Below are 18,262 nucleotides of genomic sequence, written 5' to 3'. Positions count from 1 at the left end.
AAAGAATTCAGGCTGTTCTGGAAGCCAAAGAGGGTCCGACCCGGTACTAGATGGGTTAATAAATTGTCCGGTGTATATATATAGTATATATATTTATACTAATTTCAGTCATTTACTTTTCAAATAACAGTAATTTATTCTTCGTATTTAACGTTATCTCAGAGCATTATCTCGTATTTACGTTATCTCATGAGCGTTATCTCGTATTTACGTTATCTCATGAGCGTTATCTCGTATTTACGTTATCTCAAGAGCGTTATCTCATATTTACGTTATCTCAAGACCGTTATTTCGTATTTACGTTATCTCAATAGCGTTATCTCGTATTTACGTTATCTCAAGAGCGTTATCTCGTATTTACGTTATCTCAATAGCGTTATGAGAACTATGACGGTATTGCCTTCTCTACTGGAGCTCAAGGCCGGGGGGGTGTACTCTTCATCATGTACTCTGTGTTTGTGAGTGCTGTCGCAGGACTGATGTGGTGTTGGATGTGTGTCTGTTGTGTTGGACGCTTGGATTCACTTCCTTGTTGTTATCCTCTCAATGTCTTGTTTGAGTCCTATCAAGGGCAGGGTAGCCTAGTGGTTAGAGTGTAGAGGCGGCAGGGTAGCCTAGTGGTTAGAGCGTTGGACTAGTAACCGGAAGGTTGCAAGTTCGAATCCCCGAGCTGACAAGGTACAAATCTGTCGTTCTGCCCCTGAACAGGCAGTTAACCCACTGTTCCTAGGCCGTCATTGAAAATAAGAATTTGTTCTTAACTGACTTGCCTAGTTAAATAAAGGCAAAAAAAAAAAAATGTGGTTGTGAGTGCTATCTGACTCCTTGGTCCTGGTGAGGGGGTTGTTGACTGTGAGTAGTGCTATCTGACTCCTTGGTCCTGGTGAGGGGGTTGTTGACTGTGAGTAGTGCTATCTGTCTCCTTGGTCCTGGTGAGGGGTTGTTGACTGTGAGTAGTGCTATCTGACTCCTTGGTCCTGGTGAGGGGTTGTTGACTGTGAGTAGTGCTATCTGTCTCCTTGGTCCTGGTGAGGGGGTTGTTGACTGTGAGTAGTGCTATCTGTCTCCTTGGTCCTGGTGAGAGGGTTGTTGACTGTGAGTAGTGCTATCTGACTCCTTGGTCCTGGTGAGGGGGTTGTTGACTGTGAGTAGTGCTATCTGACTCCTTGGTCCTGGTTAGGGGTTGTTGACTGTGAGTAGTGCTATCTGACTCCTTGGTCCTGGTGAGGGGGTTGTTGACTGTGAGTAGTGCTATCTGACTCCTTGGTCCTGGTGAGGGGTTGTTGACTGTGAGTAGTGCTATCTGACTCCTTGGTCCTGGTGAGGGGTTGTTGACTGTGAGTAGTGCTATCTGACTCCTTGGTCCTGGTGAGGGGGTTGTTGACTGTGAGTAGTGCTATCTGACTCCTTGGTCCTGGTGAGGGGGTTGTTGACTGTGAGTAGTGCTATCTGACTCCTTGGTCCTGGTGAGGGGGTTGTTGACTGTGAGTAGTGCTATCTGACTCCTTGGTCCTGGTGAGGGGGTTGTTGACTGTGAGTAGTGCTATCTGACTCCTTGGTCCTGGTGAGGGGGTTGTTGACTGTGAGTAGTGCTATCTGACTCCTTGGTCCTGGTGAGGGGGTTGTTGACTGTGAGTAGTGCTATCTGACTCCTTGGTCCTGGTGAGGGGGTTGTTGACTGTGAGTAGTGCTATCTGACTCCTTGGTCCTGGTGAGGGGTTGTTGACTGTGAGTAGTGCTATCTGACTCCTTGGTCCTGGTTAGGGGTTGTTGACTGTGAGTAGTGCTATCTGACTCCTTGGTCCTGGTGAGGGGGTTGTTGACTGTGAGTAGTGCTATCTGACTCCTTGGTCCTGGTGAGGGGGTTGTTGACTGTGAGTAGTGCTATCTGACTCCTTGGTCCTGGTGAGGGGGTTGTTGACTGTGAGTAGTGCTATCTGACTCCTTGGTCCTGGTGAGGGGGTTGTTGACTGTGAGTAGTGCTATCTGACTCCTTGGTCCTGGTGAGGGGTTGTTGACTGTGTGAGTAGTGCTATCTGACTCCTTGGTCCTGGTGAGGGGGTTGTTGACTGTGAGTAGTGCTATCTGACTCCTTGGTCCTGGTGAGGGGTTGTTGACTGTGAGTAGTGCTATCTGACTCCTTGGTCCTGGTGAGGGGGTTGTTGACTGTGAGTAGTGCTATCTGACTCCTTGGTCCTGGTGAGGGGGTTGTTGACTGTGAGTAGTGCTATCTGACTCCTTGGTCCTGGTTAGGGGGTTGTTGACTGTGAGTAGTGCTATCTGACTCCTTGGTCCTGGTGAGGGGGTTGTTGACTGTGAGTAGTGCTATCTGACTCCTTGGTCCTGGTGAGGGGGTTGTTGACTGTGAGTAGTGCTATCTGACTCCTTGGTCCTGGTGAGGGGGTTGTTGACTGTGAGTAGTGCTATCTGACTCCTTGGTCCTGGTGAGGGGTTGTTGACTGTGAGTAGTGCTATCTGACTCCTTGGTCCTGGTGAGGGGTTGTTGACTGTGAGTAGTGCTATCTGTCTCCTTGGTCCTGGTGAGGGGTTGTTGACTGTGAGTAGTGCTATCTGACTCCTTGGTCCTGGTGAGGGGGTTGTTGACTGTGTGGTTGTAGTGCTATCTGACTTCTTGGTCCTGGTGAGGGGTTGTTGACTGTGTGGTTGTAGTGCTATTTGACTCCTTGGTCCTGGTGAGAGGGTTGTTGACTGTGTGGTTGTGAGTGCTATCTGTCTCCTTGGTCCTGGTGAGGGGTTGTTGACTGTGAGTAGTGCTATCTGCTTCTTTGGTCCTGGTGAGGGGGTTGTTGACTGTGAGTAGTGCTATCTGACTCCTTGGTCCTGGTGAGGGGTTGTTGACTGTGTGGTTGTAGTGCTATCTGACTCCTTGGTCCTGGTGAGGGGTTGTTGACTGTGTGGTTGTAGTGCTATCTGACTTCTTGGTCCTGGTGAGGGGGTTGTTGACTGTGTGGTTGTAGTGCTATTTGACTCCTTGGTCCTGGTGAGAGGGTTGTTGACTGTGAGTAGTGCTATCTGACTCCTTGGTCCTGGCGAGGGGGTTGTTGACTGTGTGGTTGTGAGTGCTATCTGTCTCCTTGGTCCTGGTGAGGGGGTTGTTGACTGTGAGTAGTGCTATCTGCTTCTTTGGTCCTGGTGAGGGGTTGTTGACTGTGAGTAGTGCTATCTGACTCCTTGGTCCTGGTGAGGGGTTGTTGACTGTGTGGTTGTAGTGCTATCTGACTTCTTGGTCCTGGTGAGGGGTTGTTGACTGTGTGGTTGTAGTGCTATTTGACTCCTTGGTCCTGGTGAGAGGGTTGTTGACTGTGAGTAGTGCTATCTGACTCCTTGGTCCTGGCGAGGGGGTTGTTGACTGTGTGGTTGTAGTGCTATCTGACTCCTTGGTCCTGGTGAGGGGTTGTTGACTGTGAGTAGTGCTATTTGTCTCCTTGGTCCTGGTGAGGGGGTTGTTGAGTGTGAGTAGTGCTATTTGTCTCCTTGGTCCTGGTGAGGGGGATGTTGACTGTGAGTAGTGCTATCTGCCTCCTTGGTCCTGGTGAGAGGGTTGTTGACTGTGTTGTTGTGAGTGCTATCTGACTCCTTGGTCCTGGTGAGAGGGTTGTTGACTGTGTGGCTGTGAGTGCTATCTAACTCCTTGGTCCTGGTGAGAGGGTTGTTGACTGTGAGTAGTGCTATCTGACTCCTTGGTCCTGGTGAGAGGGTTGTTGACTGTGTGGTTGTGAGTGTTACAGTAGCCATCCCAACCCAGTAGCTGACAGTGTCTTTCCCTTCCTTGTTGTTCTCCAGATGAGGGGCCTTACACAAAGCACTCCAACCCCTCCAGGCCACCGGATGGAGCGCTGGCCATCAGGAGGCAGAGTATCCCAGGTAAGGATACATAACCTCTCGACCCTGACCTCTGACCCCTCACTGAGCCTTGACTTTTAATCTCTCACCTATGAACCCTAACCTGATTGTCCCCAAACGTGATCGACCCATCACCCCTTACCTGATTGGACACTCGTCACCTAATACCTCCCACCTACTACCTAACCCACACCTCCCAATGAGCTAGATTAGCCCTTCCCCTCACCAGTCAGTTCAATGCATACTTCAATATGTTGTGATCCCTTACCTGCCTGTACCTGTCCTTACCTCACCTGACCCTCTGCCCCTTCACACCCGTAAATGTCTCTCTTTGCCTCTGAAAGAAACGGTCTGCGCGTCAACAATATAAAACCAAACATGCTCTAAATGTCCTGAACAGGATATATTGAACACTTTTACACGGACTCAGTGAGCTCTATCAGAATGTGTTGTTATCTCTGGACTCAGTGAGCTCTATTAGAATGTGTTGTTATCTCATTGACTCAGTGAGCTCTATCAGAATGTGTTGTTATCCCGTGGACTCAGTGAGCTCTATTAGAATGTGTTGTTATCTCGTGGACAGTGAGCTCTATCAGAATGTGTTGTTATCCCGTGGACTCAGTGAGCTCTATCAGAATGTGTTGTTATCTCGTGGACAGTGAGCTCTATCAGAATGTGTTGTTATCCCGTGGACTCAGTGAGCTCTATTAGAATGTGTTGTTATCTCGTGGACAGTGAGCTCTATCAGAATGTGTTGTTATCCCGTGGACTCAGTGAGCTCTATCAGAATGTGTTGTTATCTCGTGGACAGTGAGCTCTATCAGAATGTGTTGTTATCCCGTGGACTCAGTGAGCTCTATCAGAATGTGTTGTTATCTCGTGGACTCAGTGAGCTCTATCAGAATGTGTTGTTATCTCATTGACTCAGTGAGCTCTATCAGAATGTGTTGTTATCTCATTGACTCAGTGAGCTCTATTAGAATGTGTTGTTATCTCATGGACTCAGTGAGCTCTATCAGAATGTGTTGTTATCTCGTGGACAGTGAGCTCTATCAGAATGTGTTGTTATCTCATTGACTCAGTGAGCTCTATCAGAATGTGTTGTTATCTCATTGACTCAGTGAGCTCTATCAGAATGTGTTGTTATCTCATTGACTCAGTGAGCTCTATTAGAATGTGTTGTTATCTCATGGACTCAGTGAGCTCTATCAGAATGTGTTGTTATCTCGTGGACTCAGTGAGCTCTATTAGAATGTGTTGTTATCTCATGGACTCAGTGAGCTCTATCAGAATGTGTTGTTATCTCATGGACTCAGTGAGCTCTATCAGAATGTGTTGTTATCTCATTGACTCAGTGAGCTCTATCAGAATGTGTTGTTATCTCGTGGACAGTGAGCTCTATCAGAATGTGTTGTTATCTCATTGACTCAGTGAGCTCTATCAGAATGTGTTGTTATCTCATTGACTCAGTGAGCTCTATCAGAATGTGTTGTTATCTCATTGACTCAGTGAGCTCTATCAGAATGTGTTGTTATCTCGTGGACTCAGTGAGCTCTATCAGAATGTGTTGTTATCTCGTGGACTCAGTGAGCTCTATCAGAATGTGTTGTTATCTCGTGGACAGTGAGCTCTATCAGAATGTGTTGTTATCTCGTGGACTCAGTGAGCTCTATTAGAATGTGTTGTTATCTCGTGGACAGTGAGCTCTATCAGAATGTGTTGTTATCCCGTGGACTCAGTGAGCTCTATCAGAATGTATTGTTATCTCGTGGACAGTGAGCTCTATCAGAATGTGTTGTTATCTCGTGGACTCAGTGAGCTCTATCAGAATGTGTTGTTATCTCGTGGACAGTGAGCTCTATCAGAATGTGTTGTTATCTCGTGGACTCAGTGAGCTCTATTAGAATGTGTTGTTATCTCGTGGACAGTGAGCTCTATCAGAATGTGTTGTTATCCCGTGGACTCAGTGAGCTCTATCAGAATGTATTGTTATCTCGTGGACAGTGAGCTCTATCAGAATGTGTTGTTATCTCGTGGACTCAGTGAGCTCTATCAGAATGTGTTGTTATCTCGTGGACAGTGAGCTCTATCAGAATGTGTTGTTATCTCGTGGACAGTGAGCTCTATCAGAATGTGTTGTTATCTCATGGACTCAGTGAGCTCTATCAGAATGTGTTGTTATCTCGTGGACTCAGTGAGCTCTATCAGAATGTGTTGTTATCTCGTGGACAGTGAGCTCTATCAGAATGTGTTGTTATCCCGTGGACTCAGTGAGCTCTATCAGAATGTATTGTTATCTCGTGGACAGTGAGCTCTATCAGAATGTGTTGTTATCTCTGGGACTCAGTGAGCTCTATCAGAATGTGTTGTTATCTCGTGGACTCAGTGAGCTCTATCAGAATGTGTTGTTATCTCGTGGACAGTGAGCTCTATCAGAATGTGTTGTTATCTCGTGGACTCAGTGAGCTCTATTAGAATGTGTTGTTATCTCGTGGACAGTGAGCTCTATCAGAATGTGTTGTTATCCCGTGGACTCAGTGAGCTCTATCAGAATGTATTGTTATCTCGTGGACAGTGAGCTCTATCAGAATGTGTTGTTATCTCGTGGACTCAGTGAGCTCTATCAGAATGTGTTGTTATCTCGTGGACAGTGAGCTCTATCAGAATGTGTTGTTATCTCGTGGACAGTGAGCTCTATCAGAATGTGTTGTTATCTCATGGACTCAGTGAGCTCTATCAGAATGTGTTGTTATCTCGTGGACTCAGTGAGCTCTATCAGAATGTGTTGTTATCTCGTGGACTCAGTGAGCTCTATCAGAATGTGTTGTTATCTCATGGACTCAGTGAGCTCTATCAGAATGTGTTGTTATCTCATTGACTCAGTGAGCTCTATCAGAATGTGTTGTTATCTCGTGGACTCAGTGAGCTCTATCAGAATGTGTTATATCGCTGGGAGCCAACTCTCTGAGTAACAGATTACTGGGTATGTGTTGCGTCTCCTGGCTCGTCTGAGAGTTATTAACAAGCTGTTCTCTCAACAACAACAACAACAACAACGCCAGGCTCAGCTCTAGAGCGAGATAAAAGTGATAGCCTGCACTGCCGATTCAGAGCCATCCTGCTATTATACACACGGGCCTCATTGGCTTCAGAGAGAGAGTTTAGTCAGGGACAGACTGGGGGATGGATAGAGATGTTTGGATCTGTTTGAAAAAGAGGGAGATAGTGATTATGGTTTTTGTTAAAGAGGGAGATAGCGATTATGTTTTTTTTAGCCAGTGTCTGTCCGTAATCTTTTGTCTGGAGGCACTAAGGGCATCATAACCATCTCCTGAAGTCATCAGCCCTGAGGTCAGTCTGGTCGCTGTAGCAACAAGAGGTCAGGCTGGTCGTGCTCTGTAATCTGTGATGTTATCCATAAGGATAGTCAAAATTATCCCTCATTAGACAAAGGCTATTTAAAGCTTAGGGGTTAGATTCAGGGTTAGGTTTTAGGTTAGAATTAGGGTTAGGAGTTATAGAAAATAGGACTTTAGGGTACGGGTTAGATTCAGGGTTGCAATTATGGTTAGGGTTAGGTTTTGGGTTGGAGGTTAGTGAAAGTAGGAATTTGAATGGAATAACTAAATCAATGTTAAGTCCCCACCAGGATAGAATAACAAAGTGTGTGTGTGTGTGTGTGTGTGTGCGTGTGTGTGTGTGTACGTGTGTACGTGTGTGTGTACGTGTGTGTGTACGTGTGTGTGTACGTGTGTGTGTGTGTGTGTGTACGTGTGTGTGTACGTGTGTGTGTGTGTGTGTGTGTACGTGTGTGTGTACGTGTGTGTGTGTGTGTGTGTGTGTGTGTGTGTGTGTGTGTGTGTGTGTGTGTACGTGTGTACGTGTGTGTGTACGTGTGTGTGTGTGTGTGTGTGAGTGAGAGAGACAGAGAGAGAGAGAGAGAGAGAGAGTGTGTATTGAAACAGTGTAGCAACAGTATTACCATATTATCCACTAGAGGTCGACCGATTATGATTCTTCAAAGCCGATACCGATTAATCGACCGATTTTTAAAATGTATTTACGTATTTGTAATAATGCCAATTACAACAATACTGAATGAACACTTATTTTAACTTCATATAATACATCAATAAAATCAATTTAGCCTCAAGTAAATAATGAAACATGTTCAATTTGGTTTAAATAATGCAAAAACAAAGTGTTGGAGAAGAAAGTAAAAGTGCAATATGTGCCATGTAAGAAAGCTAACGTTTCAGTTCCTTGCTCAGAACATGAGAACATATGAAAGCTGGTGGTTCCTTTTAACATGAGACTTCAATATTCCCAGGTAAGAAGTTATAGGTTGTAGTTATTATAGGAAATATAGGACTATTTCTCTATACCATTTGTATTTCATTAACCTTTGACTATTGGATGTTCTTATAGGCACTTTAGGATTGCCAGTGTAACAGTATAGCTTCCATCCCTCTCCTCGCTCCTCCCTGGGCTCGAACCAGTAACACAACGACAACAGCCACCATCGAAGCAGCGTTACCCATGCAGAGCAAGGGGAACAACTACTAGAAGGCTCAGAGCGAGTGACGTTTGAAACGCTATTAGCGCGCGCTAACTAGCTAGCCATTTCACTTCAGTTACACCAGCCTCATCTGGTTCAGGGGGCTGTTTCAATACCCTCCGTTGGTTCAGGGGCTGTTTCAATACCCTCCGTTGGTTCAGGGGACTGTATCAATACCCTCCGTCGGTTATCAATACCCTCCGTTGGTTATCAATACCCTCCGTTGGTTCAGGGGCTGTTTCAATACCCTCTGTTGGTTCAGGGGCTGTATCAATACCCTCCGTTGGTTCAGGGGACTGTATCAATACCCTCCGTTGGTTCAGGGGCTGTATCAATACCCTCCGTTGGTTCAGGGGACTGTATCAATACCCTCCGTCGGTTATCAATACCCTCCGTTGGTTATCAATACCCTCCGTTGGTTCAGGGGACTGTATCAATACCCTCCGTTGGTTATCAATACCCTCCGTTGGTTCAGGGGACTGTATCAATACCCTCCGTTGGTTATCAATACCCTCCGTTGGTTCAGGGGACTGTATCAATACCCTCCGTCGGTTATCAATACCCTCCGTCGGTTATCAATACCCTCCGTTGGTTATCAATACCCTCCGTTGGTTCAGGGGACTGTTTCAATACCCTCCGTTGGTTCAGGGGCTGTTTCAATACCCTCCGTTGGTTCAGGGGCTGTTTCAATACCCTCCGTTGGTTCAGGGGCTGTTTCAATACCCTCCGTTGGTTCAGGGGGCTGTTTCAATACCCTCCGTTGGTTCAGGGGACTGTTTCAATACCCTCCGTTGGTTCAGGGGACTGTATCAATACCCTCCGTTGGTTATCAATACCCTCCGTTGGTTCAGGGGCTGTTTCAATACCCTCTGTTGGTTCAGGGGCTGTTTCAATACCCTCCGTTGGTTCAGGGGCTGTTTCAATACCCTCCGTTGGTTCAGGGGACTGTTTCAATACCCTCCGTTGGTTCAGGGGGCTGTTTCAATACCCTCTGTTGGTTCAGGGGCTGTTTCAATACCCTCCGTTGGTTCAGGGGACTGTATCAATACCCTCCTCGGTTGGTTCAGGGACTGTATCAATACCCTCCTCTGTTGGTTCAGGGGACTGTATCAATACCCTCCGTTGGTTATCAATACCCTCCGTTGGTTATCAATACCCTCCGTCGGTTCAGGGGCCTGTTTCAATACCCTCTGTTGGTTCAGGGGACTGTTTCAATACCCTCCTCGGTTGGTTCAGGGGACTGTATCAATACCCTCCTCGGTTGGTTCAGGGGACTGTATCAATACCCTCCTCGGTTGGTTCAGGGAGTGTTTCCTCTTTGGTACTTATTGATTCCATTTGACCTGTTACATGGATGTGATGTACTTATCAGGTTAGAGTTATGGTGTTTGTGTTTTATAGCTAGTTCCTGTTTAGTCCAACGCTCTAACCACTAGGCTACCCTGCCGCCCCAGGTTAGAGTTATGGTGTTTGTGTTTTATAGCTAGTTCCTGTTTAGTCCAACTCTCTAACCACTAGGCTACCCTGCCGCCCCAGGTTAGAGTTATGGTGTTTGTGTTTTATAGCTAGTTCCTGTTTAGTCCAACGCTCTAACCACTAGGCTACCCTGCCGCCCCAGGTTAGAGTTATGGTGTTTGTGTTTTATAGCTAGTTCCTGTTTAGTCCAACGCTCTAACCACTAGGCTACCCTGCCGCCCCAGGTTAGAGTTATGGTGTTTGTGTTTTATAGTTAGTTCCTGTTTAGTCCAACGCTCTAACCACTAGGCTACCCTGCCGCCCCAGGTTAGAGTTATGGTGTTTGTGTTTTATAGCTAGTTCCTGTTTAGTCCAACTCTCTAACCACTAGGCTACCCTGCCGCCCCAGGTTAGAGTTATGGTGTTTGTGTTTTATAGTTAGTTCCTGTTTAGTCCAACGCTCTAACCACTAGGCTACCCTGCCGCCCCAGGTTAGAGTTATGGTGTTTGTGTTTTATAGCTAGTTCCTGTTTAGTCCAACGCTCTAACCACTAGGCTACCCTGCCGCCCCAGGTTAGAGTTATGGTGTTTGTGTTTTATAGCTAGTTCCTGTTTAGTCCAACGCTCTAACCACTAGGCTACCCTGCCGCCCCAGGTTAGAGTTATGGTGTTTGTGTTTTATAGCTAGTTCCTGTTTAGTCCAACGCTCTAACCACTAGGCTACCCTGCCGCCCCAGGTTAGAGTTATGGTGTTTGTGTTTTATAGCTAGTTCCTGTTTAGTCCAACTCTCTAACCACTAGGCTACCCTGCCGCCCCAGGTTAGAGTTATGGGGTTTGTGTTTTATAGTTAGTTCCTGTTTAGTCCAACTCTCTAACCACTAGGCTACCCTGCCGCCCCAGGTTAGAGTTATGGTGTTTGTGTTTTATAGTTAGTTCCTGTTTAGTCCAACGCTCTAATCACTAGGCTACCCTGCCGCCCCAGGTTAGAGTTATGGTGTTTGTGTTTTATAGCTAGTTCCTGTTTAGTCCAACGCTCTAATCACTAGGCTACCCTGCCGCCCCAGGTTAGAGTTATGGTGTTTGTGTTTTATAGCTAGTTCCTGTTTACCAACGCTCTAACCACTAGGCTACCCTGCCACCCCAGGTTAGAGTTATGGTGTTTGTGTTTTATAGTTAGTTCCTGTTTAGTCCAACGCTCTAACCACTAGGCTACCGTGCCGCCCCAGGTTAGAGTTATGGTGTTTGTGTTTTATAGCTAGTTCCTGTTTAGTCCAACGCTCTAACCACTAGGCTACCCTGCCGCCCCAGGTTAGAGTTATGGTGTTTGTGTTTTATAGTTAGTTCCTGTTTAGTCCAACGCTCTAATCACTAGGCTACCCTGCCGCCCCAGGTTAGAGTTATGGTGTTTGTGTTTTATAGCTAGTTCCTGTTTAGTCCAACGCTCTAACCACTAGGCTACCCTGCCGCCCCAGGTTAGAGTTATGGGGTTTGTGTTTTATAGCTAGTTCCTGTTTAGTCCAACGCTCTAACCACTAGGCTACCCTGCCGCCCCAGGTTAGAGTTATGGTGTTTGTGTTTTATAGCTAGTTCCTGTTTAGTCCAACGCTCTAACCACTAGGCTACCCTGCCGCCCCAGGTTAGAGTTATGGGGTTTGTGTTTTATAGCTAGTTCCTGTTTAGTCCAACGCTCTAACCACTAGGCTACCCTGCCGCCCCAGGTTAGAGTTATGGGGTTTGTGTTTTATAGCTAGTTCCTGTTTAGTCCAACGCTCTAACCACTAGGCTACCCTGCCGCCCCAGGTTAGAGTTATGGTGTTTGTGTTTTATAGCTAGTTCCTGTTTAGTCCAACGCTCTAACCACTAGGCTACCCTGCCGCCCCAGGTTAGAGTTATGGTGTTTGTGTTTTATAGCTAGTTCCTGTTTAGTCCAACGCTCTAACCACTAGGCTACCCTGCCGCCCCAGGTTAGAGTTATGGTGTTTGTGTTTTATAGCTAGTTCCTGTTTAGTCCAACGCTCTAACCACTAGGCTACCCTGCCGCCCCAGGTTAGAGTGATGAGGTTTGTGTTTTATAGCAAGTTCCTGTTTAGTCCAACGCTCTAACCACTAGGCTACCCTGCCGCCCCAGGTTAGAGTTATGGGGTTTGTGTTTTATAGCTAGTTCCTGTTTAGTCCAACGCTCTAACCACTAGGCTACCCTGCCGCCCCAGGTTAGAGTTATGGTGTTTGTGTTTTATAGCTAGTTCCTGTTTTATTAGTTTTGATGAAACCAGTGTTATAGGAAATGATAACTCAGAGGTTATGAGCATCCGGGAGCCATTTTACGAGACGACAGATAGAAGGTGTCAACGACTACGTGAGTTTTAAACAGACAGTAAATGCATGAACCATCTCTGAAACACTCGTTCACTCTCTTTCTCCTAACAGACTTAATGCATTATTCAAGTCTTGTCTTGAATTTCTGAAGCACTTGTTGATTCAAATATAGTTATGTGCACAGATGACTTCATCCTCTCCTCGCCCACACACAGTGAGATGACGGGAGAGAGAGAGAGAGAGAGAGAGATCGTGAGAGGTCAAGGGTGACAGGGAAAGAAAGAACTCAAGAAAGAGAGAAAGATGTGTGACTACCTACCTGTCTGTCTGTCCCTCTGGTGCTGTGGGAGGTGTGGGAGAGGTGGAGAAGTTGGAGAGACAGGAGATGGGAGGTAAACACAGTCAGATCCTGAAAAGAGAGAGAACAGAGGAGAGAGAACAGAGGAGAGAGAACAGAGGAGAGAGAACAGAGGAGACAGAACAGAGGAGAGAGAACAGAGGAGACAGAACAGAGGAGACAGAACAGAGGAGACAGAACAGAGGAGACAGAACAGAGGAGACAGAACAGAGGAGACAGAACAGAGGAGAGAGAACAGAGGAGAGAGAACAGAGGAGACAGAACAGAGGAGACAGAACAGAGGAGACAGAGGAACAGAACAGAGAGACAGAACAGAGGAGACAGAACAGAGGAGAGAGAACAGAGGAGAGAGAACAGAGGAGAGAGAACAGAGGAGAGAGAACAGAGGAGAGAGAACAGAGGAGAGAGAACAGAGGAGAGAGAACAGAGGAGAGAGAACAGAGGAGAGAGAACAGAGGAGAGAGAACAGAGGAGAGAGAACAGAGGAGAGAGAACAGAGGAGAGAGAACAGAGGAGAGAGAACAGAGGAGAGAGAACAGAGGAGAGAGAACAGAGGAGAGAGAACAGAGGAGAGAGAACAGAGGAGACAGAACAGAGGAGAGAGAACAGAGGAGAGAGAACAGAGGAGAGAGAACAGAGGAGACAGAACAGAGGAGAGAGAACAGAGGAGAGAGAACAGAGGAGACAGAACAGAGAGAGCAGCAGAAAGCAAAACATCTCTGTTAGACCCAGAAACCATTCATCCTCTCTGGTACACATGTTAACCTGTAGAAATATCTCCTCATCTCTTAGAGACGAGCACCAATGACAGGAACACCCTGCAGGACATACGGTATGCTGGCTCTAAGTTCAGGCAGCCATAGAAGCTGAGATTAGTTGGAAAAGGTCCCTCCTATATCATTTGTGTCCGAGATCGCCATTTCAGGGGCAGTGGCCTTTCTCTACGGCTGATTGATGCTCAGTGGTCACCTTATATCAACTCTAGCATGTTGTAAACTGGGCTGATTTGGTTCAGTGCAGATTACCAGGCACAGCAGCGAATCTTCAGAAAGGGGAACCGAGGCCCCGGGTCCCCTCTCTTCCTTCCTGTTTGTCCCCCTCCCACACACGCACACACACACTCCTTCCCCTCTCCGAGGCCCCGGGTCCCCTCTCTTCCTTCCTGTTTGTCCCCTTCGCACACACACACGCACACACCCACACACACACTCCTTCCCCTCCCCATCACAACTCTGCCAGCCAGCTAGCTAGCGCTTCCGATTAGCCGCAAACCCGCTAGCACGGAAATGACTTCAGCTGTGCACGGATACCCCACCCCCCCACGACTACCCCAACACCAAACTCCTTTTCTCCATCCTGAAGCCCCCTTTGGCATTCTCATCAATATGCAAATGACTTAAGTTAACATTTAATTAAAGGGTAGAATGGCTTGGTCTTTTTCAATGATATGCTTAGTGGGCGATAGACACTGACAGGACAGGCTGTCTGGCAGCACCTAGCTTGTACCTGAACTACATCTCAAATGGCACGCTGTCCCCTATATATGTCCCCTATATATGTCCCTTATATATGTCCCCTATATATGTGCCCTATATATGTCCCCTATATAGGTACCCTATATATGTCCCCTATATATGTCCCCTATATATGTCCCTTATATATGTCCCCTATATATGTCCCCTATATAGTGCACTACTTTTGATAGATCTGAGGCCAGTGGTTTGTAGTGTAGTAACCATGTTGTAGTGTAGTAACCATGTGGTAGTGTAGTAACCGTGTTATAGTGTAGTAACCATGTTGTAGTGTAGTAACCGTGTTGTAGTGTAGTAACCATGTGGTAGTGTAGTAACCGTGTTGTAGTGTAGTAACCATGTGGTAGTGTAGTAACCATGTTGTAGTGTAGTAACCATGTGGTAGTGTAGTAACCATGTTGTAGTGTAGTAACCATGTGGTAGTGTAGTAACCATGTGGTAGTGTAGTAACCATGTTGTAGTGTAGTAACCATGTTGTAGTGTCCAGGGGTTTGTAGTGTAGTAACCATGTTGTAGTGTCCAGGGGTTTGTAGTGTAGTAACCATGTTGTAGTGTAGTAACCATGTGGTAGTGTAGTAACTATGTGGTAGTGTAGTAACCATGTTGTAGTGTAGTAACCATATTGTAGTGTAGTAACCATGTGGTAGTGTAGTAACCATATTGTAGTGTAGTAACCATATTGTAGTGTAGTAACCATGTTGTAGTGTAGTAACCATGTTGTAGTGTAGTAACCATGTTGTAGTGTAGTAACCATGTTGTAGTGTAGTAACCATGTTGTAGTGTAGTAACCATGTTGTAGTGTAGTAACCATGTTGTAGTGTCCAGGGGTTTGTAGTGTAGTAACCATGTTGTAGTGTAGTAACCATGTGGTAGTGTAGTAACCATGTGGTAGTGTCCAGGGGTTTGTAGTGTAGTAACCATGTTGTAGTGTAGTAACCATGTTGTAGTGTAGTAACCATGTTGTAGTGTAGTAACCATGTTGTAGTGTAGTAACCATGTTGTAGTGTAGTAACCATGTTGTAGTGTAGTAACCATGTTGTAGTGTAGTAACCATGTTGTAGTGTAGTAACCATGTTGTAGTGTAGTAACCATGTTGTAGTGTAGTAACCATGTTGTAGTGTAGTAACCATGTTGTAGTGTAGTAACCATGTTGTAGTGTAGTAACCATGGGTTTGTAGTGCAGTAACCATGTTGTAGTGTAGTAACCATGTTGTAGTGTAGTAACCATGTTGTAGTGTAGTAACCATGTGGTAGTGTAGTAACCATGTAGTAGTGTAGTAACCATGTTGTAGTGTAGTAACCATGTTGTAGTGTAGTAACCATGTGGTAGTGTAGTAACCATGTTGTAGTGTAGTAACCATGTTGTAGTGTAGTAACCATGTTGTAGTGTAGTAACCATGTTGTAGTGTAGTAACCATGTTGTAGTGTAGTAACCATGTTGTAGTGTAGTAACCATGTGGTAGTGTAGTAACCATGTGGTAGTGTAGTAACCATGTTGTAGTGTAGTAACAACCCTAGATGTGTGTCTGGACTATATCTCCTGGAAGGAGGAAGTAGCATGAATAAAATAACTGTCCATGATTATTTGAACATGTTGGTAACCAGTTGTATAAAAGTGACAATGCCCTGGAAGACGGTGTTTGGAGGATAATATATTGGCACAGTTTGCCGGCCCTCGACAAGCCAATGTACTGTATCCCCCAATTACCAGTTTATCACGAAACAGTATACAGAGAGTTAAAGGAGGACAGAGGAGGACATGGTTCATGTCCTCTGAGAGTTAAACAGAGAGTTAAAGGAGGACAGAGGAGGACAGGGTTCATGTCCTCTGAGAGTTAAACAGAGAGTTAAAGGAGGACAGAGGAGGACAGGGTTCATGTCCTCTGAGAGTTAAACAGAGAGTTAAAGGAGGACAGAGGAGGACAGGGTTCATGTCCTCTGAGAGTTAAACAGAGAGTTAAAGGAGGACAGAGGAGGACAGGGTTCATGTCCTCTGAGAGTTAAACAGAGAGTTAAAGGAGGACAGAGGAGGACATGGTTCCTTGGTGTCACTACATCACGCGGTTTTAAAGTGTCCTGGACAGTATCCCTGCTGTGTGTTGTTCTCAGGGCCATCTGTCAGGCCTGCTCACTGGGGAAATGACTGAGCAGGAGAAGGACATTTTGTCTGACGCAGTCCCCTTGTCTCACTGTCCTCTAACCCTACTATCACACTGGACAGGAGCGGGCACAGAGGTGAGGATATGACCTGTGGGGGGGGGTGAGAGAAGCGAGGGAGAAGAAGGGAGGATGGGACATAGAAAAGGGCAGAGGAGATTGGAGGAGGAGGTGATTAGAGGAGGAGAGTGGAGGAGAGGAGGAGGAGGAGGAGAGAGGACAAGGAGAGAGGAGAGGAGGAGGAGGAGGGAGGACAAGGAGAGGGAGAGGAGAGGAGGAGGAGGAGAGAGGAAGAGAGTGGATGAGGAGAGAGAGAGAGACAGAGGCTTGCTTCTCTCTCTTGATCGTATCTCTCACCACTCACCATTCTAAGAGGCTTATCCACATTCTGAGCATCACAGACAGAAATATAACCCACCAGATCACAGCCTGGTCTGTGGGGTTTTGGATCAGCGAGACAGTTTGTCTCTTCACAGTGTGATGCACAATTCATTGATGAAGACCCTCCAGACAGACTGTCTCAGATTGTAGTGGTTAGATATGACTGGTTATGTTGATGAAGACCATCCAGACAGACTGTCTCAGATTGTAGTGTTAGATATGACTGGTTATGTTGATGAAGACCCTCCAGACAGACTGTCTCAGATTGTAGTGGTTAGATATGACTGGTTATGTTGATGAAGACCATCCAGACAGACTGTCTCAGATTGTAGTGTTGATGAAGACCCTCCAGACAGACTGTCTCAGATTGTAGTGGTTAGATATGACTGGTTATGTTGATGAAGACCATCCAGACAGACTGTCCTCTCCTCATTCCCCTCAACCATCCCCAACCCAGTCCTCTCCTATCCCATTCCCCTCATATCTCCCCCTATTCCCCTCCCCTCTCATCCATCCCTCCCTCATCTCCTCCTCCCTCCTCCTCTTCTCTCCTCGCCTCCCTATCTCTCCCCTTCCCTCTCCCTCTCATCTATCCCTATATCTCCCATTCCCTCCCTCACCCTCTGCTCCCATCCTCCCCCCCCTCCCTCCCTCCCTCCCTCCCTCCCTCCCTCCCCCTCCCTCCCTCCCTCCCTCCCTCCCTCCCCCTCCCTCCCTCCCTCCCTCCCTCAGGGTCAGCTGGTTGTGTGATGGGGTGACAGGTTGCTCCACCTGGGTCATTAGAATGTTGACACACTGCAGATGGATGGATATGGGGATCTGACATCTCCTGCGGTGTGTGTGTGTGTGTGTGTGCGTGTGTGTGCGTGTGTGTGTGTGTGTGTGTGTGTGTGTGTGTGTGTGTGCATTCCCCTCACACATCTCCACCTCACCCCTTGCAGGATGGGAAGGTACTCTCGAGGTTAAGAGTGTTGGACCTTATGGCTGAATTAGCTAGCTGGTGTTCTTCTCTGTGTCCAATACAACCCTGTTCTCTGAAAGACATCTCCTCCCCAACATGGCAGTTGGACAGACACAGAGACATCCACAACCCTGTCCTCTGATAGTCTCCAGACAGACACAGAGACATCCACAACCCTGTCCTCTGATAGTGTCCAGACAGACACAAAGACATCCACAACCCTGTCCTCTGATAGTCTCCAGTTGGACAGACACAGAGACATCCACAACCCTATCCTCTGATAGTCTCCACACAGAGACATCCACAACCCTGTCCTCTGATAGTCTCCAGACAGACACAGAGACATCCACAACCCTGTCCTCTGATAGTCTCCACAGTTGGACAGACACATCCACAACCCTGTCCTCTGATAGTCTCCAGTTGGACAGACACAGAGACATCCACAACCCTGTCCTCTGATAGTCTCCACACAGAGACATCCACAACCCTGTCCTCTGATAGTCTCCAGTTGGACAGACACAGAGACATCCACAACCCTGTCCTCTGATAGTCTCCAGTTGGACAGACACAGAGACATCCACAACCCTGTCCTCTGATAGTCTCCAGTTGGACAGACACAGAGACATCCACAACCCTGTCCTCTGATAGTCTCCAGACAGACACAGAGACATCCACAACC

The 18,262-nt window shown here is 46.8% G+C and overlaps 1 protein-coding gene across 1 annotated transcript in view; it reads left to right on the top strand.

Annotated features, from left to right (window-relative positions):
* LOC121845336 (glutamate receptor-interacting protein 1-like) overlaps nt 1-18,262 on the top strand; it is a 248,869-nt gene that overhangs the window by 85,806 nt on the left and 144,801 nt on the right. Inside the window, 1 exon segment of the mRNA XM_042316481.1 lies at nt 3,805-3,885. Coding sequence (XP_042172415.1) covers nt 3,805-3,885 — 81 coding nt within the window.

The sequence above is a fragment of the Oncorhynchus tshawytscha genome, unplaced genomic scaffold, assembly GCF_018296145.1.
Source record: "Oncorhynchus tshawytscha isolate Ot180627B unplaced genomic scaffold, Otsh_v2.0 Un_contig_4627_pilon_pilon, whole genome shotgun sequence".
Classification (NCBI taxonomy): domain Eukaryota; kingdom Metazoa; phylum Chordata; class Actinopteri; order Salmoniformes; family Salmonidae; genus Oncorhynchus; species Oncorhynchus tshawytscha.
The sequence above is the reverse complement of the archived record's forward strand: the minus strand, read 5'-3'. Positions and strand labels throughout refer to the sequence as shown.